General features: G+C 47.3%; 1 protein-coding gene across 1 annotated transcript in view; it reads left to right on the top strand.

Moving 5' to 3' along the window:
- LOC142566333 (complement inhibitor CirpT4-like) overlaps window positions 1–26,893 on the top strand; it is a 58,667-nt gene extending 31,774 nt beyond the window's left edge. The window contains exon 3 of the mRNA XM_075677255.1: window positions 26,341–26,893. Coding sequence (XP_075533370.1) covers window positions 26,341–26,440 — 100 coding nt within the window. The 3' untranslated portion in view covers window positions 26,441–26,893. The remainder of the gene's footprint in view (window positions 1–26,340) is intronic.
- The last annotated feature ends 372 nt before the right edge of the window (window positions 26,894–27,265 follow it).

Genomic DNA, 27,265 nt, shown 5'->3' on the forward strand with positions numbered 1-27,265 from the left:
CTGTGGAAGAAGACGACGACGCTCGAGTCATTGCTGTTGACGATAGTTTTAGCTGACTCCGACAACGATGGCACAGGGTCCGCATAAACAGCTTCGCTGTAAAAAATCAAGTCCACTTCGCCTTGCGAAGGTGGGTGACCACCGGAGCTGTAAACGTCGTGATAAGAAAAGTTGTGGTAAATATTTTATTGCATCAGTTATTGTCATTTAGTAACGACGGTCACACTGGCTTCGTGGTCGCTATGACATACACTGATCGGCATGCTCGCAACTGCAAACACGTTATTTCATAATGTCAAACCGATTCACGTACGCCGCTGTGTGGTGAGTTTGGCCGGATCAGTGTGGCATTGCAAGCGATCTGTCTGCAACACGACACGCGTGAACCACTGCGTTTTCGGTCGCGACACATCCACATTGAAATAACTGACAACGACCACAGGGTTAGTGTCCTCGGAACTAAACTGTGCTAAGTGAGAAGCCATTAACCTTACGGGGCTATGAGGCATTGCATTTTTTGCTTGCTTACGGCGGTATTAGTCATTGTTTACGAGTGGTATGAGCCGTTTATGATGTCAGTTTTCGACATGCTGTTCTGTATGCTGTATGCGCGATTAGAAAGAATGGAAACACTGTTTGCTTTACTTTTCTGACTGCTTCTAGCCTCTGTCTTACGGGGGTATGAGTGCTAACGGGGGCATGAGCCATTGATGATGACATTCTTTGTATGCGGAAACGAAAATTCTGTGGTACCCCAGCCTTATACAGCACCGCCGTAAAACACTACATTTATGTTGATCTTGCCCAAGAAGGAGACATGACATGAATAAACATTTATTGCAAGCATCCGCCGCACCCAAATGGTGGCTCTCTGAGGTGCGGAGCCGTGTTCGGGCTCTGACCTGATGCTACAGGCCAGCCTGGGTCGTATTGAGCGTTTATTGAAGCAGTGACTTGTCACTCATGGGTGCTGTCAGAGGGTCCCTTATTCCAGGAACCCTCTGGCCTGTATCGCCCACCGCGCCCGGCCGTCGAGTTGGCGCTGGGCGACTAGGCGTGGCTTGGAAATCGCAGCCTCTCACGTTTCAGTGAGGTCGTATGTGTCTGGTGCTCCTAGTTGTGTCGTTGTGATGCTTGCTTGGGTGTGCCTGCATTGCAGGAGAAAGTGTTCCAGGGTGTCCGGCACGTTGCAGTGTGGGCAGGTGTAGCTATATAGCATCGACTGGATATGATGCAATAAGATGTCGCGTGTGCAGGTATTCATACACGGAGTCGCCTGTAGTCGGCACCTTCGTCTCTTGTTAGCTTTTGATGTGGGGGTAAATATAACCTGCGTCCAAGCCGATAGTGCTGCAGTAGTGCTCGGTAAATGAGTTACGTAGTTTCTGTTTCCTCCGAAGGAGGAGGGAAAGAAAAAAACTTTTATTCAGAATATTATGAAGATGGAGCGGAAATACCACTTGGCGGGACCCCACTTATGGTCAAGCGGCCAGAAATCCTTGGATCCTGGCGGTTGCCTCCGCCCGGTGCGGGACCCAGACTTGCACGTCGGGGTCCCAGCTGAGCAGCGCGGCCTTCCACTGTTCAGGAGGAGGGATTTCCAACCACTTGGGATCGTAATGGTTGGGCATATGAACGCGACCGTGTAAAAGGAATATAATATTTAATATCTGTAAATTATAAATTTCAATTACAAATTTCTAATATCTTAAGTATTCTCTTAAGCCTCCTTGCTCTAGTTGATACAGTTTACTGATTATTCCCCAGGTACTTTTAGGCGACATCTATGATGGAAATTAACAGGACGCTTTATTGCAGGGAAAACTCCGATTTCTCTATTCAAATAGAAATAAATGGGAAAAAAATACAATGGAGAAATGCTTTTATGGAGCAGCCGCTGGAGCGATTTCAATAAAATGTTTTACATTCTAGAGAGGAAATTCAGAGGACGCCTAAGTTTCGCCTTTAAGAATGGAACGCGAAAGCACTCAAAGATCCCTGACTGCTTCTCACGCCGGCGCCGACGACGACGGCAGATGCCGACACCAGATTTCCTGCGACACGGGCGCTTAACGCTATTGCTCTAAAAGCGTGAGCACGTGTTTGCGCTCCAGTTCCCATTAAAGGGCCCCTCGCAAGGACACATAGTAAATTTCGGTTACACGCTGTAAGTTGTTACGTGTCCTCTAAGGGGCGTTCTGCCGCAAAAAATTTTCAAATCGGTTCATTAATAGCCGAGATGGAAATGTTTCAGTGCCGCGAACATATATGATTTCAGGAGGCGAGCGCCACTGCCAAGAAAGACACTCTCTCCGCTTGCCCCGTCTAGCCTCCGCACGCGAAATTCCTTCACCGCGTTCTCCCATACCAGAGCGCAAGGATCGCCTGAGGCATACGTCATGGGCCGCGCCTTCATTTTTTTCCTCTTCGCTTTTTTTGCAGCGCGGCGCACTTCTGCTGACTGCGTCGCGCGGAGCTGGTGCAATTGTCTCGTTTCGCGCAGCGCACGAGTTTGCGCGCTGTGCTCGAGAACACCTGACTGGCGGTATAATTCAGTGCTACACGAATACTGAGGCAGGCACAGACGGATCACAGTGGATGATCGCCCCTCTGGAACACGGTAGACGATGACATGTCTCGGTGTCCGCGCGCGACTGCACGACGTGGGAACAGGCAGACAAAACCGAAGTGGGTCGCTCTTGTAGCGGTGCGAAGTAAAACAAAGACAAGCAGACATTCGGTTTGTGTGCTTTATCATTTCTCTGAACATTACTTCGTGTATTGAACCAACACTTGTCCAAATATTAGATGTTGCCTAGAATAATTCGCGAAGTCACGTGTCAGTAAGAGCGACATCACAGTACAAACACATGCACGTAGGCGCACTTGCATGTATACATCACCCTCCAGCTTGGAGCGCGGCGCCTGCGAGGGTGAGATATACGACGTTCGGTTTGAAATTTCAGGTCCTTCCGCGGCGCGTAGAGAATATTTCTCAGACACGATGGTTAGCACGCATTGTATTCTCTGCGCAAGTCAGCTCAAGATGGCCATACCTGGTGAGGGGTCCTTTGAGCCACATGCGCAGGATTGGAACGCGCGAATGACTGTTGACCTTACCACTGTCCTTGGCGTGAATCACGTCGCATAGCAACGTGGAGCTCATAAAAGCGGCAATGTGCCAGTGTCACACATGCTTCGGAACTTCAGCAGGCGCTGGTTCCGCAGGCCCAGGACGTCGCCACAGTCATCATTATCCCTGGACTAGGGGCGCCATCCTCTGAACAAATGACAAGAACTCAGCTATTTCTTTCTCTCTCTTTCTCTCCCTTGCTGGGACAGAGGGTGCTTTGCGACGCTATGTGGCGTTGTACCGCCTTCGATCGACCCAGGTTGTAATGGAACAGGTTTCATCACCGCAGTACAAAAAATCCATCGTGCCATTGCTATGGCCGATTCGGGGGGACCCGGAAAAGAGAAGGGACTGGCTTCGTGGAGCTTTTCGTAATTGTATAGCGGTGTTATCCAACTAGGTGGATGTAGATGGGCTCTTCACGGGCCACTACACAAGCCAACTCAGCTGTAAGGTGTCTTACGGATGTGTCATGACACTTTTGCCAACTCTTATAGCGCTACTATTGTGAAACCGTGACGCCTGTTGGAACCAAATAGTAACACTCCTCGAGCATTTGATCCCTTCTAAAAAAAAAGAAAACGACTAAGTAGACACTTGAAATGTTTCAAACGAGGTTTATAGAGAAGGCACTGAGTCTTACACGAGCTTTTGAGTCGTTCCGGCGGTTTGCAAGAGCAGAAATGAACATTAAAAAACATACTCATTTCGGCCCATCTTGAACTAGTCGTACGAGTCTACAGAAAAATCTCGACGAAAAAATGCAAGAAAATAAATAGAAAAGAAAAAGCTCAGTGCCATTCCTCTCTGTTGCACTGTGTAAAGAAGGAAGACTGCAGCGAAGCTGTGCATGTGGGCCCCTTAATGGCGAACTGCACTTCCGCCGAAGGTCGGCCCGGCATTTCACTGCCATTAAGATCGGCCCAGGTATGAGGAGTGCTTCACGCCTGCTTCAACTCTGCCGCGGGTCGGCCCGGCATTGCAATATCTTTGGGATCGGCTCACGTATGGGGAGTGTTTAACGCTTGCTTCACTTCCGCCGCGGGTCGGCCGGGTACTGTACTATCTTAGGGATATTTTCTGCACACGGACACGATAGTGGGGAAAGTAGCCCTTAACAGCTTCACTGTAAAAGACAATCGTCTCTACACAGGCAACAAGATTGCCGAAGCTGCTGTCATGCGTTGAATCCCCTGTGAGGGGATTTTAAATGCGGAACTAGGCGTCAGACAGGTTGCCGCGATGCTTGTTCCCAGCGTGCTCTCAAAGCACAATAAACGAAGCAAAGATCACTTGTTTCATTTTGTGCAAGGATTCAAAAATCACATCGAGAGTGACCAAGACCTTTTTTTCGAAGACTATCTTGGGCTACTAAAGCTGGTTGTATGGATGTGACCTCGATACCGAGCAAGCTTCTAGTCAGTTGAAGCCTCCTTCCTCACGAAGACCGAAAAAAATGTGACAATTGCACTCGTGTGAAAGACAATAAATATCGTTTCTTCTTCTGCTTCGGCATTTTCAGAGTTGTGCTAGGGGAAATTGTTCTTTTTTTTTTCTGAATACACTGTCAACCAGCAATCTTAATAGGATGTAAAATTGCTGGTTGAATGTGTGAAGGAAGCGCGCAAAATTGTGGAATGCAGGTGATTTCTTTCTACCTCCCTATACAGCGCCGTACTTAACCCACCGCGGTTGCTTAGCGGCTTTGCGTTACGCTGCTAAGCACGAGGTCGAGGGATCAAATCCCGGCCTGGATGGCCCCATTTCGATGTGGGCCAAATGCAAAAACACCCACGGCAGAGTACGCCAACAAGTGCGTACTCTGCGCGGCTGCGCGCGGTCGCTCGCACCGTATCTTGAAAGTGATCTACGGGGCAGTTCATACCTTCCTGCGCGCTGTGTTTTCGCTGCTCTTGCGTTGAAGCGATAGACCGCAAGAAGGTTACCTCGCTCGCGTTTTTACAGCGAGTGTCCGCGCTCATCGAGTGTTATGCGTTCATGTTTGCTCGTAAGTGTTGACGCCATGCTTGTTAATCCACTTAGTAAGTGAATGTTTACAAGTTTATATAGCCAATAAAACTGCTATCCCGACTACAGATAGCTGCGCACTAATTTGTTATCGCAATCGATGCTTAACCTCATCTCATCTCAGCCAGATCTCATTTATCTCTCTCTCTCTCTTATTAACCACTGGTGTTCTTTTTTTTTCATTTCGTTTTACTTGGCACTATTCTTGTTTAGTGTCGTACCATCTTCATTGTTTGTTACAGTTATTGTTTATCAGTGTTCTTAATTTGTTTAGCACTTGTATAACGTTGCCACCTTTTTTTTCTTAATTTTGAATTGCTGATTTAATTGTAACCCCACTCTCCTCTTTAAAGCTTCGGCAACTGAGGTTACTTATGAAAAATAAATAAATAAATATATAAATAAATAAATAAATAAATAATTCGATTCTTCTTCCCACTTCACGTGCTATACTCTAACAATTTAACGTGAAGGGAAGCCTTGAGGATCGCGAGTTTGCCATTCTGACTGCGGTATTAGCCACAATGTGTCCCAGTAACGCCACGAGTACGAGGACTTAAGCCATGGTTGCGTTATTCGGCCTGACGTTTAAACACCTCTTCGTGTCCCCTGGTCTGTTATGCTGGCCTGCTTTCTGATTTTTCAGGAAGTGGTGGAAGCACGGGAAGGCGCTCAGAAAGCGCAGTGTTAGGGGGAAATGGAGGAAGACGTAGGAGAGCGAGTGGGAAAGAGGAAAGTGTGCGGAGAGAAGGGCTATGCCGGAGCAAGTGGCACTGCGGGAGAAACCGCGGCAGAGGTGAAGCAAGAAGCTTCAAGCACTCCGCCGCATGTCAGGAAGTGCAAGGAAAATGGCCACTCCGTAACAGACAGAGGCTCTCAATTTGTGAGCTGCCACCTAATGAAAAAAGAAGTTGCGACGAAGTTAGCGTTTCTCGTGACAACACGCGACGCCGATCATCGGGCGAGGCACGTGCTTGCCACGCGCGCTTACGACGATGAGGTGCATGCTCTCAAAAAAAAAAAAAATGAACGGCCATTCCGTCTGAAACAATATTATGGAGACTACTACATATATATATATATATATATATATATATATATATATATATATATATATATATATATATATATATATATATATATATATATATATATATATATATGTTTGTATGGTCATCGAAGTCTACATCACGGCCGTTTGTGTGTGTTTGTGACTTTGTTTACGAACCCATTGTGGTGCAACTTGCATTTTACTTTTACACCGTTATGTTCATAGGCGTATCGGACTGTGCTGTTGCTTTCTCACCGTATGAAGTGATTTCTTTTCTTCTTTTTTTCATTTTCCTACATATCTTTTTTTATATTGTTGTTTCTGCTATGAGAAAAGGAGTAGCCGTCACCATTATAAGGTGAGTACGTCTCGTTCTTTTATTTTCGTTTCAATAAAAAAAAAACACTGAACCTCGACACTGCAGTCGTTCGACACTTCGCAAGAGGTTCCCTTACAAAGGCTGGAGCATGTAAAGGAGATCCTTTGAGAAGAGAAAATGCTTAACAGGCGTACGGTTTTGATTCTTCTTCACCCTTCATGCGCCCACTCTAACCATCATCATCATCATCATAAGCCTAGTTACGCCCGCTGCAGGGCAAAGGCCTCTCCCATATTTCTCAACAACCCCAGTCATGTACTAATTGTGGCCATGCCGTCCCTGCAAACTTCTTAATCTCATCCGCCCACCTAACTTTCTGCCGCCCCCTGCTACGCTTCCCTTCCCTTGGAATCCAGTCCGTAACCCTTAATGACCATCGGTTATCTTCCCTCCTCCTTACATGTCCTGCCCATGCCCATTTCTTTTTCTTGATTTCAACTAAGATGTCATTAACTCGCGTTTGTTCCCTCACCCAATCTGCTCCTTTCTTATCCCTTAAAGTTACACCTATCATTCTTCTTTCCATAGCTCGTTGCGTCGTCCTCAATTTAAGTAGAACCCTTTTCGTAAGCCTCCAGGTTTCTGCCCCATACGTTAGTACTGGTAACACACAGCTGTTATACACTTTCCTTTTGAGGGATAGTGGCAACCTGCTGTTCATGATTTGAGAATGCCTGCCAAACGCACCCCAGCCCATTCTTATTCTTCTGGTTATTTCAGTCTCATGATCCGGATCCGTGTTCACTACCTGCCCTAAGTAGATGTATTCCCTTACCACTTCCAGTGCCTCGCTACCTAGCGTAAACTGCTGTTCTCTTCCGAGACTGTTAAACATTACTTTAGTTTTCTGCAGATTAATTTTCAGACCCACCCTTCTGCTTTGCCTCTCCAGGTCAGTGAGCATACATTGCAATTGGTCTCCTGAGTTACTAAGCATGGCAATATCATCAGCGAATCGCAAGTTGCTAAGGTATTCTCCATCAACTTTTATCCCCAATTCTTCCCACTCCAGGTCTCGGAATACCTCCTGTAAACATGCTGTGAATAGCATTGGAGAGATCGTATCTGCCTGTCTGACGCCTTTCTTTATTGGGATTTTGTTGCTTTCTTTGTGGAGGACTACGGTGGCTGTGGAGCCGCTATAGATATCTTCCAGTATTTTTACATATGGCTCATCTACACCCTGATTCCGTAATGCCTCCATGACTGCTGAGGTTTCGACTAAATCAAACGCTTTCTCGTAATCAATGAAAGCTATATATAAGGGTTGGTTATATTCTGCACATTTCTCTATCACTTGATTGATAGTGTGAATATGGTCTATTGTTGAGTAGCGTTTACGGAATCCTGCCTGGTCCTTTGGTTGACAGAAGTCTAAGGCGTTCCTGATCCTATTTGCGATTACCTTAGTAAATACTTTGTAGGCAACGGACAGTAAGCTGATCGGTCTACAATTTTTCAAGTCTTTGGCGTCCCCTTTCTTATGGATTAGGATTATGTTAGCGTTCTTACAAGACTCCGGTACGCTCGACGTTATGAGGCAGTGCGTATACAGGGTGGCCAGTTTCTCTAGAACAATCTGACCACAATCCTTCAACAGATCTGCTGTTACCTGATCCTCCCCAGCTGCCTTCCCCCTTTGCATAGCTCCTAAGGCTTTCTTTACTTCTTCTGGCGTTACCTGTGGGATTTCGAATTCCTCTAGGCTATTCTCTCTTCCACTATCGTCGTGCGTCCCACTGGTACTGTATAAATCTCTATAGAACTCCTCAGCCACTTGAACTATCTCATCCATATTAGTAACGATATTGCCGGCTTTGTCTCTTAACGCACACATCCGATTCTTGCCTATTCCTAGTTTCTTCTTCACTGTTTTTAGGCTTCCTCCGTTCCTGAGAGCCTGTTCAATTCTATCCATATTATAGTTCCTGATGTCCGCTGTCTTACGCTTGTTGATTAACTTCGAAAGTTCTGCCAGTTCTATTCTAGCTGTAGGGTTAGAGGCTTTCATACACTGGCGTTTCTTGATCAGATCTTTCGCCTCCCGCGATAGCTTACTGGTTTCCTGTCTAACGGCGTTACCACCGACTTCTATTGCGCACTCCTTAATGATGCCCATGAGATCGTCGTTCATTGCTTCAACACTAAGGTCCTCTTCCTGAGTTAAAGCCGAATACCTGTTCTGTAGCTTGATCCGGAATTCCTCTAGTTTCCCCCTTACCGCTAACTCATTGATTGGCTTCTTGTGTACCAGTTTCTTCCGTTCCCTCCTCAAGTCTTGGCTAATTCGAGTTCTTACCATCCTATGGTCACTGCAGCGTACCTTGCCGAGCACGTCTACATCTTGTATGATGCCAGGGTTCGCGCAGAGTATGAAGTCTTTTTCATTTCTAGTCTCACCATTCGGGCTCCTGCACGTCCACTTTCGACTAACCCGCTTGCGGAAAAAGGTATTCATTATCCGCATATTATTCTGTTCTGCAAACTCTACTAATAACTCTCCTCTGCTATTCCTAGAGCGTATGCCATATTCCCCCACTGACTTGTCTACAGCCTGCTTCTTGCCTACCGTGGCATTGAAGTCGCCCATGAGTATAGTGTATTTTGTTTTGACTTTACCCATCGCCGATTCCACGTCTTCATAAAAGCTTTCCACTTCCTGGTCATCATGACTGCATGTAGGGGCATCGACTTGTACCACCTTCAATTTGTACCTCTTATTAAGTTTCACAACAAGACCTGCCACCCTCTCGTTAATGCTATAGAATTCCTGTATGTTACCAGCTATTTCCTTATTAATCAGGAATCGGACTCCTAGTTCTCGTCTCTCCGCTAAGCCCCGGTAGCACAGTACGTGCCCGCTTTTTAGCACTGTATATGCTTCTTTTGTCCTCCTAACCACACTGAGCCCTATTATATCCCATTTACTACCCTCTAATTCCTCCAATAACACTGCTAGACTCGCCTCACTAGATAACGTTCTAACGTTAAACGTTGCCAGGTTCAGATTCCAATACTCAACGTCAAACATAGCCTTGAGGAGCGCGAGCTTGCTAGTTTGACTACGCACCAGCGACACGAGTCCGGGGACTGATGTCATAGTCGCGTTATTATGCTTAAACACCAGTTCGTGTCCCCTGATCTACTATACTGGCCTGCTTTTTGATTTTCAAGAGGGGGTTGGGAAAATAGGGGGAAAGTAAGGAAGGTGTGGGAGGAAGAGGGGAAAGTGGGGAGTGTGGGGAGAGAAGGGCTAGCCTGGTATAAGTGGCATACCGGCAAAATCCGCGGCAGAAGTGAAGCAAGAAGCTTCAAGCACTCCGCCGCACTTCAGAAAGTGCAAGGAAAATGGCCACTCCGTAACAGCCAGAGGCTGCTCGGAGCGCCGCTGCTTCCTTGATCGCTCCATAGCGAGCTCAGTGAGCAACCCCATAGAACGCAGATACAGGGGCCCAGCTCTGCTTTATGCAGATGTACAGACGCATGTTTTGATGGTGTCTTTTCTGAGCTGCAGCCTAATCAATAAAGAAGTTGCGACGAAGTTAGAGTTTCTCGTGAGAGCTCGTGTGTTGAGGCCACCGATCGTCGAGCGAGGCACGTGCTTGCCACGCGTGCTTACGGCGGTACGGTTCATGCTCTCAAAAAAAAAAAGATAAAAAAAATGACCACCCCTTCCACTCCGTGAAGATGGTCCACCAGCGAAGCTCGAGCGTCACACCATGCAAGTCAAACTTCGCAAGCAGTCTACATTATATATCTTTTGTTTCACCATTCTTTCGCTTCATTTTCGCTTTTGCGTGCTTCGTGTGGTGAGCATGGTTTAGGAGTGCTTTGTTTTTCTCCCAGGCTGCCGTTTAAACTCGGCATCTGTGGCGGGCAGGTCGTTGTTGGCCCTATGGCGACGAGCCCGTTCACGAGCCAACTCTGGCTGACGCTCGCGGTAGGCAGCTTCTCCCTCAGGAGTATACGCACTACTCGTGGTCTTCCCATAGTTGTGGCTTGGATGGAATGTGCGAAACCACTAATCCAAAGCTCCGCATATTGGTCGCAAGGCACACCACTCGAGATGCGGACGCTGCAATCGTTTTGACGATTGGTTGGAATAGTTTGACGATTGCGTCTTTGTGTTTCTTAATGAGGTCACACACACGTTCGGCTGTGACGGAGAGAATGACGTCAATGACGGTATGCCCGCAGTCCGCCGTTGTCGCTTGCATTCGATGTCTCGAATTTGCTCGGTGGCGTGGTTAGCAGCATCCGCCCGACATTGCCCATTGCGATTCTTCAAAATTGCTTCAAAATTAAATCTGTCCGTCACATAAGACAATGAATGGTTCATACCCCCTTCAGCAATGGCTCGTACCCCCGTAAACGCGGCCTCCCCTTTACGACGACAGAAGAGAAGGGAAATTCTCCGCTGGAATGACGAGCGGCAATGGAGGAAACTGTGGAAGAATACGACGACGACGACGAATGCGGGAGCAGTGATGCGAACGCGTTCGCGCGTTAGCACCGCGTAGCGCCAACGAGCCAGCTGTGGAAGAAGACGACGACGCTCGAGTCATTGCTGTTGACGATAGTTTTAGCTGACTCCGACAACGATGGCACAGGGTCCGCATAAACAGCTTCGCTGTAAAAAATCAAGTCCACTTCGCCTTGCGAAGGTGGGTGACCACCGGAGCTGTAAACGTCGTGATAAGAAAAGTTGTGGTAAATATTTTATTGCATCAGTTATTGTCATTTAGTAACGACGGTCACACTGGCTTCGTGGTCGCTATGACATACACTGATCGGCATGCTCGCAACTGCAAACACGTTATTTCATAATGTCAAACCGATTCACGTACGCCGCTGTGTGGTGAGTTTGGCCGGATCAGTGTGGCATTGCAAGCGATCTGTCTGCAACACGACACGCGTGAACCACTGCGTTTTCGGTCGCGACACATCCACATTGAAATAACTGACAACGACCACAGGGTTAGTGTCCTCGGAACTAAACTGTGCTAAGTGAGAAGCCATTAACCTTACGGGGCTATGAGGCATTGCATTTTTTGCTTGCTTACGGCGGTATTAGTCATTGTTTACGAGTGGTATGAGCCGTTTATGATGTCAGTTTTCGACATGCTGTTCTGTATGCTGTATGCGCGATTAGAAAGAATGGAAACACTGTTTGCTTTACTTTTCTGACTGCTTCTAGCCTCTGTCTTACGGGGGTATGAGTGCTAACGGGGGCATGAGCCATTGATGATGACATTCTTTGTATGCGGAAACGAAAATTCTGTGGTACCCCAGCCTTATACAGCACCGCCGTAAAACACTACATTTATGTTGGTCTTGCCCAAGAAGGAGACATGACATGAATAAACATTTATTGCAAGCATCCGCCGCACCCAAATGGTGGCTCTCTGAGGTGCGGAGCCGTGTTCGGGCTCTGACCTGATGCTACAGGCCAGCCTGGGTCGTATTGAGCGTTTATTGAAGCAGTGACTTGTCACTCATGGGTGCTGTCAGAGGGTCCCTTATTCCAGGAACCCTCTGGCCTGTATCGCCCACCGCGCCCGGCCGTCGAGTTGGCGCTGGGCGACTAGGCGTGGCTTGGAAATCGCAGCCTCTCACGTTTCAGTGAGGTCGTATGTGTCTGGTGCTCCTAGTTGTGTCGTTGTGATGCTTGCTTGGGTGTGCCTGCATTGCAGGAGAAAGTGTTCCAGGGTGTCCGGCACGTTGCAGTGTGGGCAGGTGTAGCTATATAGCATCGACTGGATATGATGCAATAAGATGTCGCGTGTGCAGGTATTCATACACGGAGTCGCCTGTAGTCGGCACCTTCGTCTCTTGTTAGCTTTTGATGTGGGGGTAAATATAACCTGCGTCCAAGCCGATAGTGCTGCAGTAGTGCTCGGTAAATGAGTTACGTAGTTTCTGTTTCCTCCGAAGGAGGAGGGAAAGAAAAAAACTTTTATTCAGAATATTATGAAGATGGAGCGGAAATACCACTTGGCGGGACCCCACTTATGGTCAAGCGGCCAGAAATCCTTGGATCCTGGCGGTTGCCTCCGCCCGGTGCGTGACCCAGACTTGCACGTCGGGGTCCCAGCTGAGCAGCGCGGCCTTCCACTGTTCAGGAGGAGGGATTTCCAACCACTTGGGATCGTAATGGTTGGGCATATGAACGCGACCGTGTAAAAGGAATATAATATTTAATATCTGTAAATTATAAATTTCAATTACAAATTTCTAATATCTTAAGTATTCTCTTAAGCCTCCTTGCTCTAGTTGATACAGTTTACTGATTATTCCCCAGGTACTTTTAGGCGACATCTATGATGGAAATTAACAGGACGCTTTATTGCAGGGAAAACTCCGATTTCTCTATTCAAATAGAAATAAATGGGAAAAAAATACAATGGAGAAATGCTTTTATGGAGCAGCCGCTGGAGCGATTTCAATAAAATGTTTTACATTCTAGAGAGGAAATTCAGAGGGCGCCTAAGTTTCGCCTTTAAGAATGGAACGCGAAAGCACTCAAAGATCCCTGACTGCTTCTCACGCCGGCGCCGACGACGACGGCAGATGCCGACACCAGATTTCCTGCGACACGGGCGCTTAACGCTATTGCTCTAAAAGCGTGAGCACGTGTTTGCGCTCCAGTTCCCATTAAAGGGCCCCTCGCAAGGACACATAGTAAATTTCGGTTACACGCTGTAAGTTGTTACGTGTCCTCTAAGGGGCGTTCTGCCACAAAAAATTTCGAAAAGGTTCATTAATAGCCGAGATGGAAATGTTTCAGTGCCGCGAACATATATGATTTCAGGAGGCGAGCGCCACTGCCAAGAAAGACACTCTCTCCGCTTGCCCCGTCTAGCCTCCGCACGCGAAATTCCTTCACCGCGTTCTCCCATACCAGAGCGCAAGGATCGCCTGAGGCATACGTCATGGGCCGCGCCTTCATTTTTTTCCTCTTCGCTTTTTTTGCAGCGCGGCGCACTTCTGCTGACTGCGTCGCGCGGAGCTGGTGCAATTGTCTCGTTTCGCGCAGCGCACGAGTTTGCGCGCTGTGCTCGAGAACACCTGACTGGCGGTATAATTCAGTGCTACACGAATACTGAGGCAGGCACAGACGGATCACAGTGGATGATCGCCCCTCTGGAACACGGTAGACGATGACATGTCTCGGTGTCCGCGCGCGACTGCACGACGTGGGAACAGGCAGACAAAACCGAAGTGGGTCGCTCTTGTAGCGGTGCGAAGTAAAACAAAGACAAGCAGACATTCGGTTTGTGTGCTTTATCATTTCTCTGAACATTACTTCGTGTATTGAACCAACACTTGTCCAAATATTAGATGTTGCCTAGAATAATTCGCGAAGTCACGTGTCAGTAAGAGCGACATCACAGTACAAACACATGCACGTAGGCGCACTTGCATGTATACATCACCCTCCAGCTTGGAGCGCGGCGCCTGCGAGGGTGAGATATACGACGTTCGGTTTGAAATTTCAGGTCCTTCCGCGGCGCGTAGAGAATATTTCTCAGACACGATGGTTAGCACGCATTGTATTCTCTGCGCATGTCAGCTCAAGATGGCCAGACCTGGTGAGGGGTCCTTTGAGCCACATGCGCAGGATTGGAACGCGCGAATGACTGTTCACCTTACCGCTGTCCTTGGCGTCAATCACGTCGCATAGCAACGTGGAGCTCATAAAAGCGGCAATGTGCCAGTGTCACACATGCTTCGGAACTTCAGCAGGCGCTGGTTCCGCAGGCCCAGGACGTCGCCACAGTCATCATTATCCCTGGACTAGGGGCGCCATCCTCTGAACAAATGACAAGAACTCAGCTATTTCTTTCTCTCTCTTTCTCTCCCTTGCTGGGACAGAGGGTGCTTTGCGACGCTATGTGGCGTTGTACCGCCTTCGATCGACCCAGGTTGTAATGGAACAGGTTTCATCACCGCAGTACAAGAAATCCAGCGTGCCATTGCTATCGCCGATTCGGGGGGACCCGGAAAAAAGAAGGGACTGGCTTCGTGGAGCTTTTCGTAATTGTATAGCGGTGTTATCCCACTAGGTGGATGTAGATGGGCTCTTCACGGGCCACTACACAAGCCAACTTCGCTGTAAGGTGTCTTACGGATGTGTCATGACACTTTTGCCAACTGTTATAGCGCTACTATTGTGAAACCGTGACGCCTGTTGGAACCAAATAGTAACACTCCTCGAGCATTTGATCCCTTCTAAAAAAAAAAGAAAACGACTAAGTAGACACTTGAAATATTTCAAACGAGGTTTATAGAGGAGGCACTGAGTCTCACACGAGCTTTTGAGTCGTTCCGGCGGGTCGCAAGAGCAGAAATGAACATTAAAAAACATACTCATTTCGGCCCATCTTGAAGTAGTCGTACGAGTCTACAGAAAAATCTCGACGAAAAACTGCAAGAAAATAAAAAGAAAAGAAAAAGCTCAGTGCCCTTCCTCTCTGTTGCACTCTGTGAAGAAGGAAGACCAGCGAAGCTGTGCATGTGGGCCCCTTAATGGCGAACTGCACTTGCGCCGAAGGTCGGCCCGGCATTTCACTATCATTAAGATCGGCCCAGGTATGAGGAGTGCTTCACGCCTGCTTCACCTCTGCCGCGGGTCGGCCCGGCATTGCAATATCTTTGGGATCGGCTCACGTATGGGGAGTGTTTAACGCTTGCTTCACTTCCGCCGCGGGTCGGCCGGGTACTGTACTATCTTAGGGATATTTTCTGCACACGGACACGATAGTGGGGAAAGTAGCCCTTAACAGCTTCACTGTAAAAGACAATCGTCTCTACACAGGCAACAAGATTGCCGAAGCTGCTGTCATGCGTTGAATCCCCTGTGAGGGGATTTTAAATGCGGAACTAGGCTTCAGACAGGTGGCCGCGATGCTTGTTCCCAGAGTGCTCTCAAAGCACAAACGAAGCAAAGATCACTTGTTTCATTTTGTGCAAGGATTCAAAAATCACATCGAAAGTGATCAAGACCTTTTTTTCGAAGACTATCTTGGGCTACTAAAGCTGGTGCTATGGATGTGACCTCGATACCAAGCAAGCTTCTAGTCAGTTGAAGCCTCCTTCCTCACGAAGACCGAAAAAAATGCGACAATTGCACTCGTGTGAAAGACAATAAATATCGTTTCTTCTTCTGCTTCGGCATTTTGAGAGTTGTGCGAGGGGAAATTGTTCTTTTTTTTTCTGAATACACTGTCAACCAGCAATTTTACTAGGATGTAAAATTGCTGGTTGAATGTGTGAAGGAAGCGCGCAAAATTGTGGAATGCAGGTGATTTGTTTCTACCTCCTTATACAGCGCCGTACTTAACCCACCGCAGTTGCTTAGCGGCTTTGGCGTTACGCTGCTAAGCACGAGGTCGAGGGATCAAATCCCGGCCTGGATGGCCCCATTTCGATGGGGGCGAAATGTAAAAACACCCACGGCAGAGTGCGCCAACAAGTGCGTACTCTGCGCGGCTGCGCGCGGTCGCTCGCAGCGTATCTTGAAAGTGATCCACGGGGCAGTTCATATCTTCCTGCGCGCTGTGTTTTCGCCGCTCTTGCGTTGAAGCGATACACCTCAAGAAGGTTACTTCGCTCGCGTTTTTACAGCGAGTGTCCGCGCTCAACGAGTGTTATGCGTTCATGTTTGCTCGTGAGTGTTGACGCCATGCTTGTTAATCCACTTAGTAAGTGAATGTTTACAAGTTTATATAGCCAATAAAACTGCTATCCCGACTGCGTATAGCTGCGCACTAATTTGTTATCGCAATCGATGCTTAACCTCATCTCATCTCAGCCAGATCTCATTTATCTCTCTCTCTCTCTTATTAACCACTGGTGTTCTTTTTTTTTTCATTTCGTTTTACTAGGCACTATTCTTGTTTAGTGTCGTACCATCTTCATTGTTTGTTATAGTTATTGTTTATCAGTGTTCTTAATTTGTTTAGCACTTGTATAACGTTGCCACCTTTTCTTTCTTAATTTTGAATTGCTGATTTAATTGTTACCCCACTCTCGCCTTTAAAGCTTCGGCAACTGAGGTTACGTATGATAAATAAATAAATAAATAAATAAATAAATAAATAAATAAATAAATAAATAAATAATTCGATTCTTCTTCCCACTTCACGTGCTATACTCTAACAATTTAACGTCAAGGGAAGCCTTGACGATCGCGAGCTTGCCATTCTGACTGCGGTATGAGCCACAATGTGTCCGACTAACGGCACGAGTACGAGGAGTTAAGCCATGGTTGCGTTATTCGGCCTGACGTTTAAACACCTCTTCGTGTCCCCTGGTCTGTTATGCTGGCCTGCTTTCTGATTTTTCAGGAAGTGGTGGAAGCACGGGATGGCGCTCAGAAAGCGCAGTGTTAGGGGGAAATGGAGGAAAACGTAGGAGAGCGAGTGGGAAGGAGGAAAGTGCGCGGAGAGAAGGGCTATCCCGGAGCAAGTGGCACTGCGGGACAAACCGCGGCAGAGGGGAAGCAAGAAGCTTCAAGCACTCCGCCGCATGTCAGGAAGTGCAAGGAAAATGGCCACTCCGTAACAGCCAGAGGCTCTTATTTTTTGAGCTGCCGCCTAATGAAAAAAGAAGTTGCGACGAAGTTAGCGTTTCTCGTGACAACGCGTGACGCCGATCATCGGGCGAGGCACGTGCTTGGTACGCGCGCTTACGACGATGAGATGCATGCTCTCAAAATAGGAAAAAAAAAATTCACGGCCATTCCGTTTGAAATATTATTATGGAGACTACTATATATATATAAATGCTCATCGAAGTCTACATCACGGCAGTTTGTGTGTATTTGTGACTTTGTTTACGAACCCATTGTGGTGAAACTTGCATTTTACTTTTACACCGTTATGTTCATAGGCGTATCGGACTGTGCTGTTGCTTTCTCTCCGTATGAAGTGATTTCTTTTCCTCTTTTTTTTTCATTTTCCTACATATCTCTTTTTATATTGTTGTTTCTGCTATGAGAAAAGGAGTAGCCGTCACCATTATAAGGTGAGTACGTCTCTTTCTTTTATTTTCGTTTCAATAAAAAAAAACACTGATCCTCGACACTGCAGTCGTTCGACACTTCGCAAGAGGTTCCCTTACAAAGGCTGCAGCATGTAAAGGAGATCATTTGAGAAGAGAAAATGCTTAACAGGCGTACGGTTTTGATTCTTCTTCACACTTCACGCGCCCACTCTAACCACTCAACGTCAAACATAGCCTTGAGGAGCGCGAGCTTGCTTGTTTGACTGCGCACCAGCGACACGAGTCCGGGGACTGATGTCTGCTATACTGGCCTGCCTTTTGATTTTCAAGAGGGGGTTGGGAAGTGGGAAGGAGCTCAGAAAGTGCAGGGGCAGGGGGAAAGTAAGGAAGGTGTGGGAGGAAGAGGGAAAAGTGAGGAGTGTGGGGAGAGAAGGGCTAGCCTGGTATAAGTGGCATACCGGCAGAATCCGCGGCAGAAGTGAAGCAAGAAGCTTCAAGCACTCCGCCGCACTTCAGAAAGTGCAAGGAAAATGGCCACTCCGTAACAGCCAGAGGCTGCTCGGAGCGCCGCTGCTTCCTTGATCGCTCCATAGCGAGCTCAGTGAGCAACCCCATAGAACGCAGATACAGGGGCCCAGCTCTGCTTTATGCAGATGTACAGACGCATGTTTTGATGGTGTCTTTTCTGAGCTGCAGCCTAATCAAAAAAGAAGTTGCGACGAAGTTAGAGTTTCTCGTGAGAGCACGTGTGTTGAGGCCACCGATCGTCGAGCGAGGCACGTGCTTGCCACGCGTGCTTACGGCGGTACGGTGCATGCTCTCAAAAAAAAAAAGAAAGATAAAAAAATGACCGCCCCTTCCACTCCGTGAAGATGGTCCACCAGCGAAGTTTGAGCGTCACACCATGCAAGTCAAACTTCGCAAGCAGTCTATATTATAGATCTTTTGTTTCACCATTCTTTCGCTTCATTTTCGCCTTTGCGTGGTTCGTGTGTGAGCATGGTTTAGGAAGCGCTTTGTTTTTCTCCCAGGCTGCCGTTTAAAGTCGGCATCTGTGGCGGGCAGCTCGTTGTTGGCCCTAGGGCGACGAGCCCGTTCACGAGCCAACTCTGGCTGACGCTCGCGGTAGGCAGCTTCTCCCTCAGGAGTATACGCACCACTCGTGGTCTTCTCATAGTTGTGGCTTGGATGGAATGTGCGAAACCACTAATCCAAAGCTCCGCATATTGGTCGCAAGGCACACCACTTGAGATGCGGACGCTGCAATCGTTTTCACGATTGGTTGGAATTGTTTGACGATTGCGTCTTTGCGTTTCTTAATGAGGTCACACACACGTTCGCCTGCGACGGAGAGAATGACGTCAATGACGGTATGCCCGCAGTCCGCCGTTGTCGCTTGCATTCGATGTCTCGAATTTGCTCGGTGGCGTGGTTAGCAGCATCCGCCCGGCATTGCCCCTTGCGATTCTTCAAAATTGCTTCAAAATTAAATCTGTTCGTCACATAAGACAATGAATGGTTCATACCCCCTTAAGCAATGGCTCGTACCCCCGTAAACGCGGCCTCCCCTTTACGACGACAGAAGAGAAGGTAAATTCTCCGCTGGAATGACGAGTGGCAATGGAGGAAACTGTGGAAGAAAACGACGACGACGACGACGAATACGGGAGCAGTGGTGCGACGCGTTCGCGCGTTAGCACCGCGTAGCGCCAACGAGCCAGCTGTGGAAGAAGACGACGACGCTCGAGTCATTGCTGATGACGATCGTTTTAGCTGACTCGGACAACGATGGCACAGGGTCCGCATAAACAGCTTCGCTGTAAAAAATCAAGTCCACTTCGCCTTGTGAAGGTGGGTAACCACCGGAGCTGTAAACGTCGTGATAAGAAAACTTGTGGTAAATATTTTATTGCATCAGTTATTGTCACTTAGTAACGACGGTCACACTGGCTTCGTGGTCGCTATGACATGCACTGATCGGCATGCTCGCAACTGCAAACACATTATTTGATAATGTCAAACCGATTCACGTACGCCGCTGTGTGGTGAGTTTGGCCGGATCAGTGTGGCATTGCAGGCGATCTGTCTGCAACACGACACGCGTAAACCACTGCGTTTTCGGTCGCGACACATTCACATTGAAATAACTGACAACGACCACAGGTTTAGTGTCCTCGGAACTAAACTGTGCTAAGTGAGAAGCCATTAACCTTACGGGGCTATCAGGCATTGCATTTTTTGCTTGCTTACGGCGGTATTAGTCATTGTTTACGAGTGGTATGAGCCGTTTATGATGACAGTTTTCGACATGCTGTTCTGTATGCTGTATGCGCGATTAGAAAGAAAGGAAACACTGTTTGCTTTACTTTTCTGACTGCTTGTAGCCTCTGTCTTACGGGGGTATGAGTGCTAACGGGGGCATGAGCCATTGATGATGACATTCTTTGTATGCGGACACGAAAATTATGTGGTACCCCAGCCTTATACAGCACCGCCGTAAAAGACTACGTTTATGTTGGTCTTGCCCAAGAAGGAGACATGACATGAATAAACATTTATTTCAAGCATCCGCCGCACCCAAATGGTGGCTCTCTGAGGTGCGGAGCCGTGTTCCGGCCCTGACCTGAAGCTACAGGCCAGCCTGGGTCGTATTGAGCATTTATTTAAGCAGTGACTTGTCACTCGAGGGTCCTGTCAGAGGGTACTTATTCCAGGAACCCTCTGGCCTGTATCGCCCACCGCGCCCGGCCGTACAGTTGGCGCTGGTCGACTTGGCGCGGCTTGGAAATCGCAGTCTCTCACGTTTCAGTGAGGTCGTATGTGTCTGGTGCTGCTAGTTGTGTCGTTGTGATGCTTGCTTGGGTGTGCCTGCATTGCCGGGGAAGGTGTGCCAGGGTGTCCGGCTCGTTGCAATGTGTGCAGGTGTAGCTATATAGCATCGACTGGATATGATGCAATAAGATGTCGTGTGTGCAGGTGTTCATACACGGAGTCGCCTTTAGTCAGCACCTTCGTCTCTTGTTAGCTTTTGATGTGGGGGTAAATATAACCTGCGTCCAAGCCCATAGTTTTGCAGTAGTGCTCGGTAAATGAGTTACGTAGCTTCTGTTTCCTCCGAAGGAGGAGGAAAAAGAAACTTTTGTTCAGAATATTATGAAGATGGAGCGGAAATGCCACTTGGCGGGACGCCACTTATGGTCGAGCGGCCAGAAATCCTTCGATCCTGGCGGTTGCCTCCGCCCGGTGCGTGACCCAGACTTGCATGTCGGGGTCCCAGCTGAGCAGCGCGGCCTTCCACTGTTTAGGAGGAGGGATTTCCAAGCACTGGGGATCGTAATTGTTGGGCATATGAACGCGACCGTGTAAAAGGAATATAATATTTAATATCTGTAAATTATAATTTTCAATTACAAATTTCTAATATCTTAAGTTTTCTCTTAAGCCTCCTTGCTCTAGTTGATACAGTTTACTGATTATGCCCCAGGTACATTTAGGCGACATCTATGATGGAAATTAACAGGACGCTTTATTGCAGGGAAAACTCCCATTTCTCTATTCAAATAGAAATAAATGGAGAAAAAAAATAGAATGGAGAAATGCTTTTATGGAGCAGCCGCTGGAGCGATTTCAATAAAATGTTTTACATTCTAGAGAGAAAATGCAGAGGACGCCTAAGTTTCGCCTTTAAGAATGGAACGCGAAAGCACTCAAAGATCCCTGACTGCTTCTCACGCTTCCTGGCCACTGCAGCGCATGTAACCGTAACGTTTACCGAGAAACGCTGGCTGCGAGCGCTAAGCACGAAGGCGAGCTTTCTGATAGAAACACGGCTTCTTGCGTGAGCCAATCTTCTGTTATTGTTTCGCACTTTTAATATTTCATTGTGAGAACATTTAACCCAAAACGCATGCACTACCGGTGTTTTGTGTCATGACATTTGTTTGTGGGCTGTCATTCTTAAAATTCTGAGGAATAACTTTCTGAAGAATGTAAGACAAGGTGCGAGCAACTTTAGTGATGGAAGAATTTTAGTGACGTATAGAATATATGCGCCTACTTTCGCTCACGGGACGCCGGCGCCGACGACGACGGCGGATGCCGACACCAGATTTCCTGCGACACGGGCGCTTAACGCTATTGCTCTAAAAGCGTGAGCACGTGTTTGCGTGCCAGTTTCCGTTAAAGGGCCCCTCGCAAGGACACATAGTAAATTTCGGTTAGACGCTGTAAGTTGTTACGTGTCCTCTAAGGGGCGTTCTGCCACAAAAAATTTCGAAAAGGTTCATTAATAGCCGAGATCGAAATGTTTCAGTGCCGCGAACATATATGATTTCAGGAGGCGAGCGCCACTGCCAAGAAAGACACTCTCTCCGCTTGCCCCGTCTAGCCTCCGCACGCGAAATTCCTTCACCGCGTTCTCCCATACCAGAGCGCAAGGATCGCCTGAGGCATACGTCATGGGCCGCGCCTTCATTTTTTTCCTCTTCGCTTTTTTTGCAGCGCGGCGCACTTCTGCTGACTGCGTCGCGCGGAGCTGGTGCAATTGTCTCGTTTCGCGCAGCGCACGAGTTTGCGCGCTGTGCTCGAGAACACCTGACTGGCGGTATAATTCAGTGCTACACGAATACTGAGGCAGGCACAGACGGATCACAGTGGATGATCGCCCCTCTGGAACACGGTAGACGATGACATGTCTCGGTGTCCGCGCGCGACTGCACGACGTGGGAACAGGCAGACAAAACCGAAGTGGGTCGCTCTTGTAGCGGTGCGAAGTAAAACAAAGACAAGCAGACATTCGGTTTGTGTGCTTTATCATTTCTCTGAACATTACTTCGTGTATTGAACCAACACTTGTCCAAATATTAGATGTTGCCTAGAATAATTCGCGAAGTCACGTGTCAGTAAGAGCGACATCACAGTACAAACACATGCACGTAGGCGCACTTGCATGTATACATCACCCTCCAGCTTGGAGCGCGGCGCCTGCGAGGGTGAGATATACGACGTTCGGTTTGAAATTTCAGGTCCTTCCGCGGCGCGTAGAGAATATTTCTCAGACACGATGGTTAGCACGCATTGTATTCTCTGCGCAAGTCAGCTCAAGATGGCCATACCTGATGAGGGGTCCTTTGAGCCACATGCGCAGGATTGGAACGCGCGAATGACTGTTGACCTTACCACTGTCCTTGGCGTGAATCACGTCGCATAGCAACGTGGAGCTCATAAAAGCGGCAATGTGCCAGTGTCACACATGCTTCGCAGCTTCAGCATGCGCTGGTCCCGCAGGCCCAGGACATCGCCACAGTCATCATTATCCCTGGACTAGGGCCGCCATCCTCTGAACAAATGACAAGAACTCAGCTATTTCTTTCTCTCTCTTTCTCTCCCTTGCTGGGACAGAGAGTGCATTGCGACGCTATGTGGCATTGTACCGCCTTCGATCGATCCAGGTTGTAATGGAACAGGTTTCATCACCGCAGTACAAGAAATCCAGCGTGCCATTGCTATCGCCGATTCGGGGGGACCCGGAAAAAAGAAGGGACTGGCTTCGTGGAGCTTTTCGTAATTGTATAGCGGTGTTATCCCACTAGGTGGATGTAGATGGGCTCTTCACGGGCCACTACACAAGCCAAACTTCACCCGCCGTGGTTGCTCAGTGGCTATGGTGTTGGGCTGCTGAGCACGAGGTCGCGGGATCGAATCCCGGCCACGGCGGCCGCATTTCGATGGGGGCGAAATGCGAAAACACCCGTGTGCTTAGATTTAGGTGCACGTTAAAGAACCCCAGGTGGTCAAAAATTTCCGGAGTCCTCCACTACGGCGTGCCTCATAATCAGTAAGTGGTTTTGGCACGTAAAACCCCAAACATTATTATTATTAAGCCAACTTCGCTGTAAGGTGTCTTACGGATGTGTCATGACACTTTTGCCAACTGTTATAGCGCTACTATTGTGAAACCGTGACGCCTGTTGGAACCAAATAGTAACACTCCTCGAGCATTTGATCCCTTCTAAAAAAAAAGAAAACGACTAAGTAGACACTTGAAATGTTTCAAACGAGGTTTATAGAGAAGGCACTGAGTCTTACACGAGCTTTTGAGTCGTTCCGGCGGTTTGCAAGAGCAGAAATGAACATTAAAAAACATACTCATTTCGGCCCATCTTGAACTAGTCGTACGAGTCTACAGAAAAATCTCGACGAAAAAATGCAAGAAAATAAAAGGAAAAGAAAAAGCTCAGTGCCCTTCCTCTCTGTTGCACTCTGTGAAGAAGGAAGACCAGCGAAGCTGTGCTTAATGGCGAACTGCACTTCCGCCGAAGGTCGGCCCGGCATTTCACTGCCATTAAGATCGGCCCAGGTATGAGGAGTGCTTCACGCCTGCTTCACCTCTGCCGCGGGTCGGCCCGGCATTGCAATATCTTTGGGATCGGCTCACGTATGGGGAGTGTTTAACGCTTGCTTCACTTCCGCCGCGGGTCGGCCGGGTACTGTACTATCTTAGGGATATTTTCTGCACACGGACACGATAGTGGGGAAAGTAGCCCTTAACAGCTTCACTGTAAAAGACAATCGTCTCTACACAGGCAACAAGATTGCCGAAGCTGCTGTCATGCGTTGAATCCCCTGTGAGGGGATTTTAAATGCGGAACTAGGCTTCAGACAGGTTGCCGCGATGCTTGTTCCCAGCGTGCTCTCAAAGCACAATAAACGAAGCAAAGATCACTTGTTTCATTTTGTGCAAGGATTCAAAAATCACATCGAAAGTGACCAAGACCTTTTTTTCGAAGACTATCTTGGGCTACTAAAGCTGGTGCTATGGATGTGACCTCGATACCAAGCAAGCTTCTAGTCAGTTGAAGCCTCCTTCCTCCCGAAGACCGAAAAAAATGCGACAATTGCACTCGTGTGAAAGACAATAAATATCGTTTCTTCTTCTGCTTCGGCATTTTGAGAGTTGTGCGAGGGGAAATTGTTCTTTTTTTTTCTGAATACACTGTCAACCAGCAATTTTACTAGGATGTAAAATTGCTGGTTGAATGTGTGAAGGAAGCGCGCAAAATTGTGGCATGCAGGCGATTTGTTTCTTCCTCCCTATACAGCGCCGTACTTAACCCACCCCGGTTGCTTAGCGGCTTTGGCGTTACGCTGCTAAGCACGAGGTCGAGGGATCAAATCCCGGCCTGGATGGCCCCATTTCGATGGGGGCGAAATGCAAAAACACCCACGGCAGAGTACGCCAACAAGGGCGTACTCTGCGCGGCTGCGCGCTGTGTTTTCGCCGCTCTTGCGTTGAAGCGATAGACCGCAAGAAGGTTACTTCGCTCGCGTTTTTACAGCGAGTGTCCGCGCTCATCGAGTGTTATGCGTTCATGTTTGCGCGTGGATGTTGACGCCATGCTTGTTAATCCACTTAGTAAGTGAATGTTTCCATGTTTATATAGCCAATAAAACTGCCTATCCCGACTTCGTATAGCTGCGCACTAATTTGTTATCGCAATCGATGCTTAACCTCATCTCATCTCAGCCAGATCTCATTTATCTCTCTCTCTCTTATTAACCGCTGGTGTTCTTTTTTTTTTCATTTCGTTTTACTAGGCACTATTCTTGTTTAGTGTCGTACCATCTTCATTGTTTGTTATAGTTATTGTTTATCAGTGTTAGTAATTTGTTTAGCACGTGTATAACGTTGCCACCTTTTTTTTCTTAATTTTGAATTGCTGATTTAATTGTAACCCCACTCCCCTCTTTAAAGCTTCGGCAACTGAGGTTACTTATGATAAATAAATAAATAAATAAATAAATAAATAAATAAATAAATAAATAAATATTAATGAACGTTCGATCTCTCCAATGCCTGCAGAGTACAGGGCAAAATAAAGGAGGACACTTTGCAATGGACTGAAATTGCGCGCCCCGATTCTATGTCTTCGCTTCAGCAAATCGACGAATGCTTAGAAGCAGAGCCGAGAGAACTCGAGCCTTACAGGTTTTAGGTACACCTCTTCGAAGCTCCCTGTTTGAGCGTTAATCAAAAGCACGAAGAGGACAGACAACAAAAACAGGAGGAGAGAGAGAAAAGAAAGGGGAGAGACAGGGAGGATAACCAGAGGGGAATATATCCGGTTTGGTGGCAATATTCGGGAAGCATATGGCTCTGAGTATATACGACCACAGGCCAGACAGTGACTTCCTTTATTATTATTTTTAAATCTTGAAGAGCAAGCAGCAGACATGGGGCAACAGTAGATTCCTGACTGGTTGGTTTACTGAAAGAGCAATAAAATGAGATCGAGGAGAAATGAAAAGGAAGCGGCCGCTTCAGTATGCCTAACGGAAAAACAGAATTAATATCTCTAGCTGTCTTACCGTTTGTTCTTACCTTGCGCTGTTTTAACCAGAAAGGGGAAAGTGACCTAATCTGTGCTAGTGGCGAATAGGTGAATCGTTCAATTCAGCTTGCTTTTCTGTTGATAGAATGTTATCCTTTCAAGATTTTGTTGTTATATTCCTTATAATTACACTCAAGTTCTAAGAGGATATCTCTGCCTTATGCGTCACGTTAGACAGCCGAAAATGCATTAAAACTTCTTGTCATAAGCGGTTAGCGCAAAATGCAAGAGTTTGTTCTATGGCCCCGCCTTATACGTTTGTAGTGTTCATCCAGATATGCTTAAATGAAGGCAGTGTGACTATATTCAGCTTTGCTCCATATAATGTTAACGCTCTCTCTCTCTCCCCCAGGTGCACAACATATTATTGCCCGTCAGCGAACTGCCGCATGGAGTCCCAGGAGGGGCTCTATCCCGCCTGCTGCCCAATGCCCGTTTATGTCGAAAACTGAGCGCCTACTTCACCTCTGGTGCGAAAGTCATCGACAATAGCATCACACTGCAGTTACACGAGCAGCACGTTATTCATGTCTCGGGAGAATAATCACAAACGACAGTTGCCATTGATCTTCCCGATGCCGCTTTCATCATTCTTTTTTCTCAGGTAATGCGTACAAAGGTAGTAGCTATTAGTGCCTAAGAAAATGTTCAGTTTCTCATAAAACGGGTTAATTGTATCACCAGCAACACGGGCGCAGATCTGGTGCCACATTACTTTCTTTAGTGTTTCTTTCTTTTCGGATTTGATGTTGCTAAGGAAATATGTCTTACGTGAAATGATGACGATGCTTGTTCCAAATAATCATTTGTTGCCCATAAAAAACATCCTGCTCTAAATATTGTTGTTACTCCAGTATATATATGTTCAGCGTTGACAGAAAATAAATGAAAAACTGTCAATTAAAGACGAGCGTTCTTTCTTTCTTTTCTGGTGTATACCGGACTTCTTGCGGTGCATGGACCGCTCTTTATTCGGAAAACGGCTTTTAACAACGCGAATTAATTAGTGTCTAGCAGCTCTCAAAGAATGGTGTCTTATCTTCCGCACTTAACTATGGTTTACACCGTAAAAGCACTGTCACATAATCGCGCAGCTAAGCAGTGGGAGTACGCAAAAGAATTTAGCTTTGTTTTTAACGTCCCCCACTTTCGCGAAAATTCCACTCCACAAAATGCCGCGTTCGCATCGACCTGGCTCATGCGCTTACAGACGCTCTCGTTATATATATATATATATATATATATATATATATATATATATATATATATATATATAT

The sequence above is a fragment of the Dermacentor variabilis genome, unplaced genomic scaffold (genome assembly GCF_050947875.1).
Source record: "Dermacentor variabilis isolate Ectoservices unplaced genomic scaffold, ASM5094787v1 scaffold_12, whole genome shotgun sequence".
Lineage (NCBI taxonomy): Eukaryota > Metazoa > Arthropoda > Arachnida > Ixodida > Ixodidae > Dermacentor > Dermacentor variabilis.